Source organism: Phoenix dactylifera, chromosome 8 (genome assembly GCF_051530095.1).
Source record: "Phoenix dactylifera cultivar Ajwa chromosome 8, Ajwa_hap1_PhDact_Kaust_v1.1, whole genome shotgun sequence".
In the NCBI taxonomy this organism is placed as follows: domain Eukaryota; kingdom Viridiplantae; phylum Streptophyta; class Magnoliopsida; order Arecales; family Arecaceae; genus Phoenix; species Phoenix dactylifera.
Window position 1 is genome coordinate 3,167,363 of NC_143197.1, and position 20,961 is coordinate 3,188,323.

At 38.8% G+C, this 20,961-nt stretch overlaps 1 protein-coding gene across 1 annotated transcript; it reads left to right on the forward strand.

Annotated features, from left to right (window-relative positions):
* Positions 1–664: 664 nt before the first annotated feature.
* Positions 665–8,065, forward strand: LOC103709552 (jasmonate-induced oxygenase 2-like). The gene is made up of 3 exons (XM_008794978.6): positions 665–1,360; positions 2,579–2,909; positions 7,536–8,065. Exons 1-3 carry the CDS (start codon positions 873–875, stop codon positions 7,779–7,781), a joined length of 1,065 nt encoding a protein of 354 aa, XP_008793200.1. The 5' UTR covers positions 665–872; the 3' UTR covers positions 7,782–8,065.
* Positions 8,066–20,961: the final 12,896 nt, after the last annotated feature.

Sequence of the window (20,961 nt, forward strand, 5' to 3'; positions counted from 1 at the left end):
AAAATTTACAAAAACTATTTATAAAGAATATATATATATATATATATATAATAAAAAGTTTTTATAAAAAATAGTAATTTATAAATAAATCAGTTAAATTATTCAACAAACTGAACAATCTCATAAATAAATCTGCAGTCCATCCGACTCAACTGTACAATAATTATATCAAACAAATATTTTTATTGGTTTACTTTATAGGTTACATATGGGATCAAGTAACAAGACGGTTGCGGCCCTGGACCGAACCGCAAATTCGGAAAGGTACCGCAAAATTCAACCAGGTTGGGGGGCAGGATGTCGGCACAACCCACCCCCATGTTCCACGTTCCACTGTTCAAAATTCTAAAAAAAGGACCATGAGCCGGCTCACGTCTCCCTCTACTTCACTGTAGGTGGAGACCGGTCGTAGTGTCCGGTTTGGCCTTTCCCCTTCTCTCCCACCCCATGCCATCGCTTTCATTATCTCCTCGCCCCACAATTCCCACCCAAGGCGGCAGTCAAAGGAGAGTAGGAGACGATACCGTTTCAAAACCTCATACTTAACACGTTTATAGACGGCCCTGCACGCGCGACAAGCCCGCGTGCATCAATTCAATTCCCCAGCTACTCCTTGGCTGCATCGATCACTTGTTTGCTGACTACCATCCTACGGCACGTTAATTAACCTCCGAAATCTTACTCCTTCCTCTAGTAGTGCCTCGATCTTTGCATCATGCTCTCGGTGGGCGCTAGGAGGTTAGCTCACCAGGTGGGGTGACGCATAACGAGAGTCCCATGTTATAAATACGTCGTGAGATCTTGCATGGCTGCTGCACTACTATCATCACACAATCAAATTAATATCCCTGCGTAGAAAAGTTGTGGCATGCATGGAGTGCCCACTAGAGTGGCCCGAGCCCGTGGTTCCGGTCCAATCCTTGGCTGATGCCGCCGTGATCCCGGACCGATACGTCAAGCCGCCGTCGGAGCGGCCTGGCGATGCGTCCAAGGATGCGAGCGTCGATATGATCCCCATCGTCGACCTTGGTGGCCTCACCGGCGGTGCGGCGGAGCGCGAGGCCACCATGCGGGAGATATCGGGCGCGTGCAAGGAGTGGGGGTTCTTCCAGGTGGTGAACCATGGGGTGAGCCCGGAGCTGATGAGGAGGGCGAGGGAGGTGTGGAGGGAGTTCTTCCACCTGCCTCCGGAGGAGAAGCAGGTGTTTGCCAACTCCCCGAATACCTTCGAGGGGTACGGGAGCCGGCTTGGTATCCAGAAGGGTGCAAGCCTCGACTGGGGGGACTATTTCTTCCTCCATCTCCGCCCGGAGTCGATCAAGAACCAAGACAAATGGCCTGCTCTTCCTGCATCCTTGAGGTATAAATATATATATATATATATATATACACACGCGGCAGAGGCGGGGCAACTTTGCCTGGTCTCTGAGTAACGTCGACCAACGCCAGGAGCCATGCAAAATCTGCTATACTTTCGTTTGTTGAAATAGATTTAGAACAAATTACATCGCTCGATGAACTTAAACGAAGAGGGGGTGCCGGGCTGACTCATCTACAGTTTCATTCTTTAAGCTTGATATATAGTTTAACATATTTATTAAAATAAGAGACAAAAACTACTAGACGGAAACAAGAAAAAGACGAGCATTATTCTCTAATGTGTCTCATGCATACAGGAATAATGGAAGTAGAAGAGGAATGGTTATTTCCCAAGTCGTTCCCACTTTTGTCTGGCTATGATTTTTAGAATATTTCTAGTTAGGACAGCTCATGTCCATCATTTAAAAAACAACAAAATATACAGAGGCATGCATAATTAAGAGATTAATTTATTCCTTTTCTGGAAAAAACAAATGAAAAAAGAGGGACTCTATTGCAAGACTAGGTTAATTATGAATAACTTAATCTCACATAGCTGTGCCTGATATAAGTAGAATTTGATGAAAATAACTACTTTATTCTTGAATATGATTTGGTCAAAACTTGTAAACAAAAGCTACGTACTAAAATGGTGCATGTATTTAGGTAATTATATGGTCCTGTTTATACAATAACAAACTATTACGGGAAATAAACAAAAGCCATTAAAAGGTTTGCTCATAATCAGAAAACAATTGTTCACTAGCTAATATAAACTTGTTACTGAACATGCAAGCAATTCTATTACCCCAATCGACTAGTTTCTCTTTTCCTGAAACTAACGAGTCTCTCAGAAAATAAGCTGAAGTTTCATCCAGGATATTGGCTTTTGGACAGGCGTTTTAGGTTCAATTCTTGGTGGTGTATCCCCAAGTAATTGGGCCTAGGCACTCCCTTCTTTCTATCTATCCAAATAAAAATTTGGAAAAAAAAAAATAAAAGAACCGAAAAAGGGAGAGAGAGGTGGGCAAAAGAAAACACGAGGCTTTCACCGCCATGACAGGTTTAAAACTATAGACTCCTTAGGTCGAGAAACCGGGACTGTTGCATATAGTTCTTATGGACGGGTTACTAACTTGGGGTAAGGGATCCATTTTATGTTCCATTTCTTGGCTAGAATTATGAGAATAACTATGTACTGGATTCGATGTTTGAGCAGGAAAATAACCGAAGCCTATGGAACAGAAGTAGTAAAGTTGTGCGGGGTACTGATGCAGGTGCTGTCAATAACACTAGGATTGGATGAGAGCTTTCTTCAGAAGGCATTCGGGGAAGAAGAAGCCGGGGCTTGCATGAGGGTGAACTACTACCCAAAATGTCCACAACCAGACCTCACCCTCGGTATCTCCTCCCACTCCGACCCCGGTGGCTTCACCATCCTCCTCCCTGACGAACGTGTCCAAGGTCTTCAAGTGCGCAAAGGTGACGCATGGGTCACCGTGCAATCCGTTCCCCATGCTTTCATTGTGAACCTCGGAGATCAAATTCAGGTTTTCTCCCGTTTTTTTTCTTTTTTATCCTTCAATAAATCTGCATTCTTTTATTTTTTTTTGACTCGAAAAGTTGATAATAGATGCTATGCCACTAGAAAAAGCAGCAACTTAGTGCTGGTTATATGATGATGATGTTCTTATCTGAATTGCACATGCGAAGCTTTTTGTTAAGCATTTATCCTTTTTTTTTTTGTATCCTATTAACATAATAAATATATGCTCCTTGCATATAATGCATGTTCTATATACATACATGTCACGTTAACTACCAATGCAGTTAGGCCTACTCAGGTTGCACTTAACACTTTATGATTTATAATTATAACTAAGGAATGGTATTGCCTCCATAATTAAGTGGGGAGAGGGTTTTGCGAGCTCTCGTTAAGTTCTTTACGTATATAACAGGTATTTAAGTAACAATATTTTTGGCTATTATATCATCATAATGGTCATTATATAAAGAGAAAATTAACTACTATTTACCACTCTCACTAGTCATTCAATTAAAATAATATTTTAAATTAAAATATTTCTTTATATTTGAAAAATAACTCTTTTTTTTTTGGCTTTTCTAGTATATTGCCTGTTGTGGGAACTGATTAGCAATATCCATATAATAGCTATTTTTCTACTAAACTAAATTTGATTATGTAAATAATGGCTTTGAGCGAGTCCACTATTATTAGGGGATATCCGTATTTTCAAAACCTTGTTCGACCACCTTTTTTTTTGGATAATGAGATTTTTTGAAAAATATTTCCAAGATTATTTTACCCTTTTAAGTCTACAGTATGATAATTCAATATTTTTTTTTTTGTTTTTTATTTTCTTGAAGAACTAGAACAGAAGAAATACTAGCTAACATGCAATCAGAGATCAAATTAGATTCTACCACTCTGAAAACAATAAAATAAGCTGTGGATACATCACTACCCTTTTTGTTTGAGGAATCTCTTTTTTCAATTTCTATTTAATAGATGGATCTTGTGATCGATGAATATTTTCATTATTTTTTAAGAAAAAAAGGAAAAGGTTGCGGGATAGTGGAAGGTGACACATTATCCTTAATTAATTAGTAATTCACAAAAGTTGGACACGGCTCACGATGGCATGTCAAGAGTCAAGCACTATGACCATAACATCATCAATTAGTTCGTCCTCTCCAGGAGCAAGCGTAGAACGGAATGTGATTCGCATGCAGAAACCAGAAAGTAAAGATAACATCGCATTTTGTATTCCCCTCGTTTCTATTTCTTTTTTCCTACAAGTAATTAAGCAGCCTATGTGTTTTAGCTACCATCTCACTTTTTGACCAAGCCAAAGACGAGCTAGAGAAATGAAAATTAGAAACCTATGCAACAAGTTGCTGAGAAGGTGGGTTAGATCCAACTATGGTCCCTCTTTTTATGGTCCCTCTATTTTACCTTTTCTTTTATGTACCAGCTAGGGATGCAATATTTCCCGAAAATATGATTCTAAAGTTTGCAGTAATTCTTATTGTTTCCCAGCGTGATTGAGTCACTGTTTGCAACAAAAATGGTCAAATGGCTCCCTAATACTCCCTTTCGCGACTAGTGACAATTTCTTGACTTTTCTTTTCGACAATTTCCTAACTTTTGAATGCATATAATGACCCTAGCTCTTGTGATTTCATTAAGGAGACAAGATTGCAATTAAATGTTCAGAATCCAGTACTACCTGGTTCTTGCCTTTGTGTTGTTTTTATGGTTGCAAAGATTAATTCCCCCTCGAGCTCATAAAATTAGAAAGCAGCTAGAGACATTTAGGACTGTTTTAAACAGTATAATTAGTAGGACTCCAATTATGTGGCCCTCTCCAAGCTGCAATTGATCTCTGCACCATGGGCAGTGCTCATTCAATTGGAACAGTTGGCAATACTAAGAACTTGGAAATGGCAGGCATATCCTAGACGAGTCTTAATTCTGAGTGCAACGTACACCATCACCGGATAGATACACAACATTATTTTAGTTGGATTTCTTCATTATTTGTTCAATGAATGCTGCTTCTCGGGCGCTTTCGTGGGTGTTGCTCTTAGAATTATCTTCCAACATGTGACTCAAAGACGTACAGATCTTATTGTGACGTGTGGTCATTAGAGCACCTCGTGCGAACCAGCAATTTGACTTGCATCAATCCACTTCACGGGGTCCAGCTATGGGTAGATCAACAATTATAAAATAATGACACTACCCGAAATAAAATGATTTTAGACTCTAAATTGTGAGTAGTTGTTTTTTTTAGATCAACCGGGGGTCCTTTTCATGCTTGTCCTTTATAACTTGATTGCTTCAAACATTTAGGTGCATTTTTCTGGGGATAAAGAAAAAAAAAAAAACAGATAAGTGCATGCAAAATTGTGTTGGATAAACATGATGCACTTTGTTAAAACTGCTATTCTATTTACATACCTTTCACTTAGTGGTATTTCGCTTTAAGCTCAGGCAATCGAATGAAGTTTATCCTCTGTTTTGTTACCCAATGACCATACGATGACATGAATCTAATTTATCACGATCTTCTCCTTTTGCTCAACATGTTTAGGTGAGATTTTGACACCATACTTTCCTGGGAAGATTCCTATTAAAAGAGTATAAAATATGGAAGTCGTGTAAGTCATATTATTAAACTCTAGATGATCAAATTGAAGAAGACAATAGTCCAACTAAATTTTGGCCTTACATGACAAGAAATTTCGATGAACAATACTAATCTGCCAATAGAGAAACAGGGAACAGAGCTAGAATGATTTACAAATCCAAAGCATGCATCATTTCACCAATTTTTGCTCCAACAAAAGATGTTCTGTGGAGAACACTAGTGCCAAACACCAAAGTAGGGGCTATCCATCTCTAATCACAATTAATTAGGTGTTCATCTTAATTCTTTGACATTTTTTTATTTGTACTATTGTCAATTTAGCAATTTTTTTCTTCTTCTGACAAAACATAGGCATAGGCCATGTAGGTAATCAAACCTTAGTCCTTCATCTTATTATTAGTATTTTTTTTTTTCTAAGAAAGATTAATTGTGAATAAGTTATCATAACTTATAAATTCTAGTGATTTTATGTGTGACAAAGTCGAGAACTATTAGCCTAGCAGGTTGGCACCTCATCCTATTGAAATTTTGTGCCCTTCTGGAGATCCAGGATTCAATTTCTGAATATTGTTTAAAAAATATATGCGGCAAAAGCATGGTATCTGTGAGCGTGTGAGCTTATCATCATCCAACCAAAAAAAAAACCAAAAAAAAACACTCCGAGTGCGGGAGAGTCTTCTTCTTCTTTGTGAAAAAGGAGCACTAACTCTTTTTGCGGCTATGCACTTAATAAAAGTCGGGTCCAAAGAAGAATCTTGTTCCCTTCCGTCTCTTCTTTCCATTTAACTTCATTATTCTAGCGTGTTTTTCCTTTTCGTTGTTCTGGTGTTACCTACTCCAGTGGAGCATTAGATCAGTCAATTACGTGTTCCTCTTGTTGGGATGGTCTGTAATTTCTGATCCTCCTCCTTGCTCCGGCTTTTGCTGTTCAGGTTTCAGCTAAAGTTGGTGATCCTCCACTCTGTTTGGACTTTGGGAGGTCAAATTAATTCTCCAATTTTTGAAGGTGGTTTGGCTAAACTTCCTGGTACGTGCATGTATACGTACATAAGCATGTACATGCATGCATGCACGCACGCATGCACACGCACAAGTCCGTGCTGCAATAATAGAGAAGCGATTCAGTATTTCACTAGTACTACAAAGAACGAGAAAATTAATAACAGAGAAGACAAAATCCCATCACATATTTAGTATTTTCACCCTCACAGATTCAAATTTCTCATTCTTGGGGCTCGCAAAACTGACGTAAGTCCTTGATCAAGGCACTTTAGTGCACTTAAGAGACGTCTCGTTTTGAAGAACCATGCAGTCTAGTTCACGGTCCAAATCTCCTCGCACCATGAGAGGAAATTCGTGCACACATCCATTTACTTGCATGGTTGCCTATATATATATATATATATATATATATATATATATATATATATATATATATACACACACACACACACACACACATTCCAAACAAACACATGCAGCATGTGCTACAATCTGCAAACCTAAGAACATCAGGGGTCAAAGTTCTGCGTCACTTTAAATGTGTCTTTGGCTAACAATCAAAGGTTCGGTATCTTTCACACCTGTTGGGCACCAAGAAGACTAGATTTTTTTTTGGAGAAGAAAGGTACTTAAAGATTAGTTAGCCATGTTGAATGCGTCTCTCTCTTGAGGAGAGTCATTAATTATTTGAATATTTCAATCAAATTTGAGTCCCTATCGATTCACCGATCATGCTACCTCTTGAACATCATGATACAATTCATAACTTGTATTCATACAGCCTCTTGGTCATTGGCCTTGCTAATGTACATATATAGGATCCTTGGGTGTCTTCTTCTTTTTCTTTTTTTCTTTAGGTACAGCGATAGTTCATATCAGCCTAGCATGAATACTACATTTAGTATCAAAAGAAAGAAGATGACATAAAGGTGTCATTTTAAATGCCCAAAATAATATATGAAACTACTATGTAAGACTAATTTTTATGTCTTCCTTTAGGTGCTAAGCAATGCAATTTACAAGAGCGTGGAGCATCGTGTGTTTGTGAATGCAGCAGAAGCAAGGATATCCATTGCTCTTTTCTACAACCCGAAAGGTGACCTGCTAGTGGGACCTGCTCCAGAAACTGTGACCCCAGATCGACCTCCACTCTATAAACCGATGACGTTCGACAAATACAGGTTATTTATAAGGAAGAAAGGGCTATGTGGCAAGTCGCAAGTGGAATCTTTGATAGCCATGTAGCCTAAATTTTCTCTCATCGGTAGCTCTTGCACCGGTTTCTCAAGGGAAAAAAAAGGGGAAGGAAAGAGAACTTCATTTGTAATGTTTGTTTAAGATTGATTCTATCTGCCCACCATGTATCGTTTCATGTTCCTTAATTTTAATGCGAAAGGCAGTAGATTTCAAGCATGTTAATGCTTCACAAGGCTTGTGCTTATGTGGTCGCATTATAAATTAATTTCAAGTACACGGATAAATTGATAATTACAAATGTACGTCCACTCTCTTCGGCTGAAACAATTAATAGCTAAATTCTATTTGTAATGGCCATCTTGTGGCAGTACAGGATCCACTTGGCTAATTGCATGGCAAGTACTCATCTTTAATTGACTCTGCTTGAGAACACGTATTTTGGTCGAATGATGTAACGATTGAGAGGAACATGGAGGGCCCAATCAATAACATTAATATCTAGGCTATAGAAATATCTTGCAGGTGAGGTTTGAGAGTTTTTGAGCTCCAAATTTTGCTTTCTAGGCGTCAATTCGTAGTTTGTTGCAAGCGGCTCTCTAGAACGAGCTTTTGGGCGACTTTGTGCTGTTTCTCATGGGGTCACGATCCTGGGTTATTTTTTCTAGTCTTGCATTTATGTTGATTACTGTGTTGTGGATTCATGTGACTGGTTTCGAGAGAAATTGGCATTATATCTGTTGAAATGATCCACGTGAGTCGTACGATCCGTTTTAGCCTGCACGAATCATGATGCAATCAACAAGCGATTGGATCTCTCCGACGGTACGCATACATCTGCCCTCATGAAAACCGCTTCTCTCTTTTATACCATCCACGCATGGAGACCACCCAATTACGCTCTGTTGGAGTAGTAGAAAGTATGCCTTGAACCACGCGATTCCATGAGGCCGACTGATGGGAATGGATGGAGCTTTTGCCACAGCCAGAGCCACGCACATCCTAGTTTGGACAGTGATGGGGGAAGCATTCTTGTCAAAGTTTGCTATGATCTGCAATCATGTCATTGTGCGGCATTATGCCGGTCGATCACTTGATTGCATCTCTTCTTGCTCTTAATAGAATTTAGAGTGCATTTGGTTGGAGAAAGTCCCATTCCTTTATTCTATTTTGATTTCGGTAATAAACCAAACTGGTCCATATCAAATTTGATGATCCTCTTGGATTATAGTCTACACCGGACCCAACATGTAATTGTCTCTCACTCTTAGATTGTGTCAATTTAAATCCATTCTTGTAATGAATCTGAGAAATGCCATCAGTTTGCCATGGTTGGGAAGCCGAGGAATTACTGTTTATTTGTTTGTCCAGCGACTTGGTGAATTCCATGATGATGGCGTTGAACAAGGAAGAGAACATGAAAATTAGTGACTGAAACAGAACGAAGATTACAACAAGTTGAAGACTATTAAAAGATAACGCTGCCTCCACGAGGTTTTTACCAGCTGCACTCATCTACAAGGTGGAATTTCCATTTCGCTCATCATATTTGCTTTAATACGTCCTTCACCTTTATATGCCAAGGAATAGCAAAATTTCCCTACGTAGTAGTCTTTCTTAGCCAAACTCATTCCAAAGAGAAGTTGGAATGAAGCAAAAGTAGACCTTTCAGGACCCCATATCAGGTTTAAAGAAATGCAGTTGTGCGTCATAATAATTCTTTAGCAAAAGATTTTATTGGAAAAAAAAAAACTAATATATAAAAATTTCTATGAAATTCCAGATGTGGAAGCTGCCTTTTATGATTCACAAGATTTCACTGATATTTTACAGGCCAGCTTGCATGAGGCTGAGGAAAATTTCCGGAAAATTGGCACGTATATGATTGATTTGAAGAGCTAATTGGTAGTGATTATTGGCAACAAAAAACTTTTTATCTTGGGCTTAAAGAAATGCATGAGGCTGAGGACAATTGCTGCCTGAAAATTGGTAAGTATATGATTGATTTGGAGAGCTAGTTGGTAGTGATTATTGGTAACATAAAACCTTTTATCTCGGGCTTAAAGAAAATCATGTATGGAATTATTTGTACTTGTGTAATGATATCTGAATCGGCAAATGGTGCATTTTAATGTGTATGAAAAATTATTGCACTTGTTCCAGAAAAAGAGGTCCACATATAGAACGCATTTGATGTATCTGACATGGTGCAGTATTATCATTACGCCAGAGCTTTTATGCAACTCCTGTGCTTAAATATCAATAATGCTGACAGTTGGGGGATTGTTAGCTTTTCAGAGCGGCCCACCTTAGTAGAGGATTCGAGTGGTTGATTCACTGTCATGGAGACGATATTTATTTAGAAGCCCAAGCAGTATGTTTGAGCTTTGTCCCTGAAAATGTCGACAGTCGATGACGACCACCGAAAGGGATGCATATATAAAGTCCATACGATACAACCAAGCTGAGGATCACAGCATACAGTGAAGAAGATTAATGTTTCTTATGATATCTATCGACCACTCGTTCTGAGTTCAGACATGTACATTCAGTTGAAGTTGCCCATGATTTTTTTCTAGAGTCTTTCAAACGATGATGATCATGACAGCTTAGCATAGCGACGTGCATGCATTGAATCTCTCTTTCCCCATGCATGCGGAAATCACTGATGTCCCTCTTCATCGTTAAGGTTGGTTGGTTGGCTTGTCCTGTCAGGTAACGAGTTGTCGGTGAAGCTCATCCTCACAGCACCACAGATGGGAAAGAGAAAGATGTGGCTAATGCAGATCCTAATATGAGTTGCAAGGACGAAGGGGATACGTGCCGCTAGCTGCATCGAACGAATGAATGGAATCTTTCGAGCTCAAGTTCCTTGGTGATTCGAGTCCTGAAAGCTAGCACACATGCAAAGCTTGCAGCTTTCATGCAGAAGCTGGAGGAATTCTACAAAAATGATCAAGATGGACCTAACATATGTATCTGTGGATGAAGCCACATAACAGTGTTGCCATCCTTTACTTTTCTTGGCGGTCCATATATAGTCCTAGCATCTTACAAGAAGACAAGTTGGTTGAAATTTCAGAGCCTGAATCACATTGTTTGATGCATGACTCTTATAAGAGTTGGCGAATATCATGTCAGTCAGTCTTTCGTTGCTTTTGGCTTTTAATTTGTCTGCTACCCAACTCTCTCCTGAGAAGTACTGCTAGTTTCCAGCAAGCAGGCATATGGCTGAGAAGAAAAAAACCCTCCAACCATGGCATGACAGAGAGGCCTCCTGCCATTGTTGTTAAGACTGTTGCCTAATTGCCCATTGTAGTGTACTCCACAAGCTTATTATTTGGTAGACTAGTGCTTTCGCGGTTTGTTGGACTTAGCCATTGAAGCATTTTAGCTTCTTTCGGCTGGTCAGGTGGCTTTCTGAAGGATATTTCTAGAGATGGCACATAATGATGATTCAGTCCAAATTTGAAACTAGAAAATTTTTCTAGTTGCTAGAAAGAGAGGCAGAGGAGAAACACTAAATAAGGCCTACCATAGCCAAAATGGATCAATGGAAGCTATGGTGGCCAATTGCATGTTGTCTGATTTGCCATCAATATGAAGCAACTGGTTCTACATAACCATCATTATCATATGAACCGTTCTATATTTTAGGGAAAGGAATTCCTGTCTGTGTACCAACCGAAGTTGGTTTTAATTATAGTTGCAGACAGATGTGCTCATTCTGCGGTCCTAATAGAGCCCTAAGATCAGTTAAAAGAGCCTATTTTGTCATAATTTGAGGACATCAATACATACATACATACATACATACATACATACATACATATATATATATATATATATATATATATATATATATATATATATATATATATATATATATATATATATATATATATATATATCATTATTTTTTGTTTGTGGAAGTTTCTTTCCCTTGGGGTAATTTCTCGTTATGGGGTTAGGTGCAGTCACAGAGGTGGCTTTGAATTTGTGCTTTGGAGCATGATCACTTTGACATGCACCAATGAACTGCTGATCTAGCATTATTCTCCAGGCATGATTTTTTAAAGGTCCATGAGTTGCCCTTACCCCTGTAATGGAGGCTTCGATCTTTGATCCCATCCACAAACTCAAGTTGATCTATAGTGGGTTTGGGTTTGTGTCCGTTCAGATAAAACTGCCAATTTACTAGAAAAGTCCTGATGGAATCTAGTGCATTAGTGCTCGTATGAAGACACCAATTTATTAAATGAGTGGAGTGTTAGGTTAGCAATTTGACCTGTCATATATGTATATATACACATATATACCCATCTTGTATCGAGAATTGACCCCCTTACTAATCACATTTACTAGTCATGGCAATGTCAGGAATGATGCAGGGTCTTCGGTTCGGAAAGCTTGGTTCATGGTGAGCCGGCTCGGTCCGCTCGGCATGGTTCTTGGGAAATAAGATAGAATTGACCCCCTTCCCATATAAAAGCTTTCTCTGTTTTTTTTTCCCCTTTATTTTTGTTTGGCAAACTGGAAGTGATGACCTGTTGCCCTCCTGAATCCTGATATAAGAGACCTTTCGAGACGAGCATAGCGACGGTGTGCCTCCTTTGTCAGTGACAGATCGAGTTCTTCATGATGTCAGAAATCGGGATCTATGTTTGGAATAGCAAAGATAGGATAAGATATGCATGGATATTTGACATCGAAAAAAAGGCTTCACCCTACCTAGTAGCCTGGTACACGGGCATATATCGACGGTCAACCTCGTGTACTCCATTAATCCCTGGCTTCCAACGGGGTCAACGAAAAAAAAAAAGCTTCATATTTAATAGTATTTTGAAAAAATAAAAAAGAATATATTTATAGAAATAAGATTTTTATATTTTATATATATATATATATATATATATATATATATATATATATATATATATATGTGAGATATGGAAAAATTTAATTCTCACGTGCTGAAAATTAGAATATTTTTTTTTCAAAAGTGCTTAGCTTTTAGATAGAGTGATGCAAAATCTTTTTCTTGGTTAAGGACATAATACATATTCTACTTCTCAGAAAAATAGATACTCAATCAAACATGAATCATTCTGAAATATGCTACATTTCCGTAGTCAACAAAAAATATATCAACACCACCTTTTCAGGCATCATATACCCGAATATCAACTTTTTAGAAAAAAATATTTCAATGAAAAAATATTCTATAACAATCCAGAATTTTTTTTGTGCTTGTAGCCCGGCCCAAAGAGGCTAGGCCCAATAGCTTAAACGTGCGATGTATGTGAGGGGCGGAGGGAGGAAGACTCCTTACCCGGTTAGGAGTCTCCTTACCCCCTGACTTCGACGGACTCTGGGAGGCGTAGTTTCGAATGAAAGGGACGTGGAGTTTATGCAGCTAATCATTAGTTAGTTAGCTATTTCTTTATTTTGATGATACTGATGGATATCAAAAAATTTGTAATTAAACTTGTTGATGATCTAATATTTGTGGATTGATTTAATTATAATTGTTGGTATTGTGTGAATTGTGTTCATTTCAGGCCTAGCATATTCTCTAGGGCTCTGCTCTAGGGATGTGCGGCTGTGTGATGTGCCCAAGCTCGGGTGTTGGGTTTGGGGCGTGACATATTCTTTCTGCAAACTAAACGAGCTTTGAAGATTTTGGAGGATGTTGGAAAGTCACTCGTGACCATAGGGTACCTATACTTGATGTAGGGAAATATAGATGAAAAATACTTCGGGGCATCTATTATTCCCCAATCTTTACATCCGAAGGAAGGACTTCCTACAACTTCTCCATGCTATCAATGTCAAGGAATGGCCTGATGCCATGCTGGGGAAAAAATCTTAAGCAGCCTAGTTCGTCGGAGAAGACAGAGCAGGACGCATTTCAGTATCTGAGTTTGGTTTCAGCTGAGAGTAATTAGGAGTTTCAGTGGCTGGGATCTGATCTTCTTTTCTTTAGTATAGCTGTGCATTCTGTCTGTAGTTGTTGACTTAAAAATGTTCTAGGCCAGTGCTCTGTTTGAGGGGTGCTCGGGAACCAATCTAGAATTCCATTATGTAAGTTCCCAAATTTGCTCTCCCTGTACTTCTTAGAGTTATTTGTAGCTCTATGTCCCTCATTTCATTTCATGAATGAAATGTGAGGTGTAGCTTTTCTACCGTCTTGTCCCTCCTTTTAAGATATCGAAACCAATATCTCCTAAGAAACTAAAAAATTCACATAATATCTTCCAACCAGCTTTTTGGTGAGTCTTTGAGTTGTTATAAATGGTATTAAAACAGATTTGGCCTATCATATGTGAACTGAGGAATACCACCGCATGGGTTCATTTAGATTGACTACGAGCTATGCTTAATCCTATATGGGTTATCATCCAGAAGAATCTGGATAGTTTTTGGGTGAAGTTGAATACCTCACATGCCCCAAAAATATCCTGGAGGCAAGCATAGATCCCTTTCACTTGGGCTAGGAGGTCTATCTATGTCTTTGTTTATCACACATCAACCAAGGCCCACCAGGCTCCCACTCGCTTGTGGCACAAGTTAGAATCGCACCAAGACAGGATTTCGAGTTTAAGTCCTGCTCGAATTTCTCCTCGACATCCAAATAATGAATGGATGCAAGTACAACGTCATGGCCTAAACCAGAGGCCTCAAAAGGTATTTACCACCATTGACGCTATATCTCCAAAGCTTTTATAACTTTATAAGGTAGGTGTGCAACTAAATAGCCAGGCTGCAGTTAGGTAAGCAATGTTTATTGAACATTAACTTGATCAGACATTTCATAATCATATTTATCTTTTTTTAATTAATGTCTGGACCAAAACCTGTCGCCATCCTTTTCAATCCATTTAAATATATCAAGACTAGATCATTTAAGCATGTGTGAAAAATGTGATGCATTTAAGCAAGTTGACATTTGATTAGTGGGTGGGAATCTGATAAAAAATACTTCATTCTTTGTCGTGAATTTAAATACTTCAATCATTCATTAGAAATATATAGTTGTGTAATATTTTTTAATGAAAATATAGATATATTTACCTTTCATTTTATTGTTGTAAAAGAGTGAATTTATTTCCTTAGCAAGCAACTCTCCAAGAGGCAGCATGACTGCTTTATTTTCTTTTTCTTTTGATATCTAATGCCGCATAGCCAACATAGTATTTTTCTCTCTCTCAGTTTCCATCAAATTTTGATCTCTATATCTACCTACATGTTTTTTTTTTTCCTCCTTGTCCTGTTCCAATTTTATTCAATTCTTGATAGAGCTTTATATTACGCACCACAAGATCATCATCTAATTGATTGGCCTCCTCTGTCTGTTTAATCTTTTATTGAGCAATATAAGACCTGTTTTTATTACAATTAGAATAAATAATTATCTCCATGGGCTATGTTGTCTGAAGAAGAAAGTAGATATGGCCATTCCCGTATTTTCCCTATGTGGCAAAGCACATGCATGGCACATACGACAAGGCCATCTCTTTCATGTAGCCGCAGATGGGCATGACTGCTTGTGGCTGGACAGCTAAGAGAAAAAGATCTCCACGATGAAATGCTCGGAGTAATTTGAATTATAATAATATATACATATGACGTGCGCTTGCGTGTGGCTCATTAGTTGCTATAGAACTAATTTGTTTTTTCTTTAAGCAAAAAAATTAGTTTTTATAAAAATAAATTATAGAAATTTTTTTAAGATTAGAGATCAATTATACTTGCATCCAATAGTATAAAAAACCTACGCTAGTCTGTTGTGATTTTTTTATCGAATATTTTAATTCATGACTTAACATAACGTTAGTCACACCGTTAACTTAATGTATGTATCCTCATCTTAACTCAAAGATAATTTTGGATTCACTAATATTGTTAATTTAATCGGTATTAATGTAGATTTTACAAACTGTTGGATGTAAGTGTAATAAATATAAATTTAGAAAGATTGTATTTTACTTAATTTTTTAATATCACAATCATATGTTTAAACTTATCTATTTATCATCGTCGTTGTCGTCATCGTCGTCTCATTTCTGCACTTTTTCGAGCCACTATAATGTATGTGCCAATTATAAGATGCCTATCAGATAGGACTCTGGACACGGGAACATGCACCTACTAGGAGGGATGAGAAATATAATGGAAAGGAAGCTTGCTAGGGTTGACCCTTTCTTTTGTTTTGAAGTGATATAGGGATACAAAAATATAAAATACATATAATATATGGTTGCAGGGTTCATGCATCTGGCCAAGCCAATGGATGCAAGGGTTTGTGGGCATGGGATTCTTTCTGATGCCCCAGATGTCAACCAGCTTGCGGCGGCATGTGGTTGGAAGGGTGTTTCTTCTTTGCAGTGTCCGCTCCTCTCCCTCACCCCCACCTTCTTTAGGTTCTTGGACAATTTGGTGGGGGTTGGGGACTAAGGCAGGATCAGTCGGCATCTCACTTTGGGATAGGTGGGAAGCCAGGTGGACGTCCAAGGTCTTAGTCCTGTTGGATGTTTTCCATGGACCTGATCTCGGATCCTCCCAGATGGATACTGCTTTGAATCAGAACTCGGTGATCGATGTAAAGCATAGCTTTCCACTGTTCTTCTTTGGACTTCTGATCAGATTTATTTGAGTCAGTCTCAAGCGAAGAAAAATGGCACCTTTAAGAATGTACATATATATGATCGCATGCCTGCAATCTAAATTCTTTATCTGGTCCATCCATGGCTCTTTTGGGTGTGTGTGGGGAGGGAGGGGAAGAGAGAGAGAGAGAGAGAGAGGGGGTAAACAAGACGATCGTTCTGGGACATCTTGCAAACTTCGATCCCTTCCTTCACAGCGTGCAGAATAGGCCGAACGCTATCTAAGAGCCACCCATTTAGGCTCTTGCGGGGGCCAACTTTGGATTGTCCCCACGCAGGAAAACTTAAATGATAAAAACCTCATCTCCTGCAATGATAACAGCCAAGTATTAGTGCATGCGAATACTGGGTATTGGATTCCACAGAAGGATTCAGCGGTTTAGAATCCTTCTCCAATGGCGGCGGACAACACGATCACGCATCCCTCGGGCAAATCTAACCAAAAAAGCTTAGGATTTTAATCAACTCTGAAGTGTAAACAAAGCCAAGTGGAGAAAGCATCATTGGATATAGCTTGAAGCTTTTGAGTGGTGGTGGTGTGTTTTGGGATTTTATATGCAGTTATGGATGAGTGATCTCTATAGACTGACGTTGATCTCCACCAATAAGTTCTTTGTATGATTGCTTAATGCGGAAGTGTTAAAAAGAAACACTGCATCAGTGGCTAGTCTCCAAATATTCTACCAACGACTATTAATTTTAGTTTGTCGGTATCTCGCTTCCACGTGGTTAAGTAGTTCTTCACAAGAATAGGTTTTCAATTACCGAGTCTCGTACAAAAAAAGAGAGAAAAACCATAAAATATTTTAATCTGTGCTACGTGGAGAGCCAGGATGATTGCATGCCTATGGACTCGGGCTAACATAAGGGAACGACAAAAAGTTGCCAAGAACTTCCACGACGATGCAAAGAATTCGCAAGCTAGGAGGAAAGCCAAGATGGTCAAGATTTTTGTGGCTCAGGTCTCCTATTGCTGGTCAAATCGTGTGATAAGACTTGTCTGCCAGCTTGCCACGCTTTCCATTGAACGTCATGGCATTTGGCATGTAATCGTTATTTGGTTCCTTCACATCAGATTGAGTTTCAATAAAAACATACTCATATGTCACAAGCATAAATTTTACCATGCGGATTATGTCACATTAATTTGTTTTTAGAAAATATTTGAGAAACGATAGAAGATAGTAAGTCAGGTTGAGTGACTATATATAGATAGGGATGCGAGTTGCATTATGAAACATTTTCTTATTATATTTATTAAAATTTGCTTTTATTAAAAGTTTAAAACTTACATTGCATGCATTTTAATAATATAATGTTGTCGTAGTTAATTAACAATAATATCGATTATTTGCATCCCTAAGACTAAAGGCATAGCAAGCTATATTGTACTATGTTAAAGGAGAATCCAATCTAGGGAATGTAGGATCCCTTGTAGGGCTTCTTCTTCCGCTTCTTTACTCTTTATTTTTTGAATGATAATCAAAAGCTGGCAAATTATCCCATTTCATTTCACAAGGTGTGAAGGAACTAGTTTAAAGGCTAAAAACAACACTAACTCATATAATTGGATTAATGTTTATATCCAATTGATGCAGCAATTTTAGTGAAACCATATGTCTCCTTTTGTAACAAATAAAGGATCGAAGACTGTTTTTTTTTTCTTTTTTTTTTATTAACACTCTTCTGGCCGCATACAAGAAAGGGTAATAACGGTGTGCTTCCATCATGATACATTGAAGAATCATTTTAGTATGCAGAACAGCACGATTCACATGATAGGACATGCTTTGCACCATAGTGTTTGATGCTTTCCATCTAATCCAGGATTTTCACATGTATATCCTTATAAATATTTGAAATTACATGTATACTATCATGAATTCACTATTTGTGTGATACATTTATAAATTATTTTTTATTGCACATCTATCACAGTCCACTCAATGATGTTAGTTTAACTAGAATTTAATTATATATATATATATATATATATATAGATATATATACCCTTGTAAATATCTAAAATTATATAAATATTCTTTCAAGTTTGTTATTTGCATGTATATCTTTATAAGTTATTTCTTTTTGATCTGTCCTTATTGAGTTAAGAACATTCTCCTCATTAATTTTCAACAACTCATTTCTTCACGATGTTATAAATATCTATAAGTACGCAAGAACATATGTCTAATTCTAGATATTTATAAAGGTGGGTATATATACATACATATATATATATATATATATATATATATATATATATATATATATATATATATATATATATATATATATATATATATATATATATATATATATATATGTATGTATGTATGTATGTATGTGATGCGGGATTTGCACCCCGTCACCAGCAGAGCCCACACACCAGCCGAGCAGGGGAAGAAAGAGTGTCCCTCAGAAGGTATTGTCCGCTTTGGGTCCGATTTGGGGGTCGAGCGTACCCGGAGCCCTCCTCACGGCGCCTCACGGTTTTGCCCCACAAAAGGCGCCTCCTAAGGGAAGGGTGATTGAGCCCCCCATTATATGGCACAGACCTTCCCGCTGATTAGCCGATGTGGGACTAAATTCGGGGAACCCCCCGTAACACAGCCCCCCCAGCGGGGAGGTCCTGTGCCCGGGTCGGCTCCTTTGCTGGATAAGCGGAGGGCCGAGGCCCTCCTTCTAGCGCCATCTGATGCGGGATTTGCACCCCGTCACCAGCAGAGCCCACACACCAGCCGAGCAGGGGAAGAAAGAGTGTCCCTCAGAAGGTATTGTCCGCTTTGGGTCCGATTTGGGGGTCGAGCGTACCCGGAGCCCTCCTCACGGCGCCTCACGGTTTTGCCCCACAAAAGGCGCCTCCTAAGGGAAGGGTGATTGAGCCCCCCATTATATGGCACAGACCTTCCCGCTGATTAGCCGATGTGGGACTAAATTCGGGGAACCCCCCGTAACAGTATGTATAATCTTAACTATAAAACTAACTTTAATTTGGTCATCAGAAGATAAGCATCTATAAATGTGAAAGGTCATTTAAATTGCACTTAGAATCACCATTCCACTCTTAGCCGAATCCTATGAAAAACTAGAGATGTATGGACCTAATGCTATCTGAATATAAATCTTGGATGCCATTCTAGTCTGTTTATTGTTGCAAATGGAATCAATAATCGAGTTACATAGATGCTAGCTTCAATGTGGACTCCAAAAAATTTTCTTCCCATGCATTAATTTTTATCCTTGCAAGTCTATCCAAGCTTCATGCTGTATGACATCGTAATAATCAAAATAGAAGCTCAGATATGATGCCATATATAGATTGGGCAGATGAGATACATATCAAAGTAAAATGTAAACTCGAACTCTGCATGTTATTTGCATTCGCAGTTGAAAAATAGCAACATCTTTCTAGCTACAGGAAAATTGACAAAATACCAAAGATCCTTCAGACTAGAATAATATAAACTAGTAGCTAGCCAACCCCATGACTCCAATTTCGAACATGTGGAACCCATCCGGTTCAATCAAATCAGCAATTAATGCCGTCGCAACCTAGCTACTCATTTATGTCTAATCTAGCCTATTTTCTAAGCCCATTGGCCGAACCAACTTCAACACACTGCATCTGGTCGACCTTCCAGAATCATAAATTACAAAGTACATGTGACACAAAAGACCCAGAAGGGCTGGTCATGGGTCTACCAATGAAAATAATAAAATAAATACCCAAGCGAATATCTCACATGCTTAATAACTTTCGTGGGCCGGCCGTGAAGACGGAATAGAGCAGTTATTTTTGAGAGCGACCCAGCCACGATTATTGGTTGAATCCGAAGAATCACTAGCAAAAAGTGTGAGCGTCATCCTCTACTTTAAGACATCCAAGCCGTGGTTAGTGGTGGTGTGGCGTTCCACGCCAAGCATATATATAGAGAGGCCAACAGAGTCGCGGATTGGATGGCCAATCACTCTAGAGGTACCCTATGAGTGGAAGAAAGGAAACCTGGGATGTATTGTTTTTTGATTTTTTTTTTTTTTGATGTGTCCACACTAGAGTTATATAAATCATCAATCTCTAAAAAAAAAAAAAAAAAACACCTCATGGAGAGGATGAACAGTTCCAAAGACAACGATGTCGGCAGAACGTTCTTGATCCGTGCCGCATTTTGACTCCTGCCACTCCACATTTAGGCTGCACATACGCGTTGATCATTAGATCGCGATCTCAAAGCATTATAAACTCTTTCATACATCCGATTATACGGATCTCAATGCGATGATTGCGCCATATAACGGTGGATTCGCGCGAAAGATACAGCCCCTGTGCTGTCCGTCTCTCCCCGCGTCCACTTGCTATTCACGCTAGCTACAGGGAGAATGGAGAAAGACTTAACGAGAAGCAGCCATAATACCACGTCTTGCGTAACCACACGGTTTGTCTGTTCGTATCCTTCGAGTCGCGTCTGTTTTAATTTTCTCGGGCTCGTGCTTGTCGGCCCTGTCGACGTCGCAGCATTATAGGGACAAAGGCCCAGCTTCTCTCTAGTTAAAATAAAAATCCA

Coding starts and splice junctions, on each gene's coding strand:
- LOC103709552 (XM_008794978.6), top strand. CDS start 873: ATGGAGTGCCCACTAGAGTGGCCCGAGCCCGTGGTTCCGGTCCAATCC. Junction 1,361..2,578: donor GCTCTTCCTGCATCCTTGAG/GTATAAATATAT, acceptor ATGTTTGAGCAG/GAAAATAACCGAAGCCTATG. Junction 2,910..7,535: donor ACCTCGGAGATCAAATTCAG/GTTTTCTCCCGT, acceptor GTCTTCCTTTAG/GTGCTAAGCAATGCAATTTA.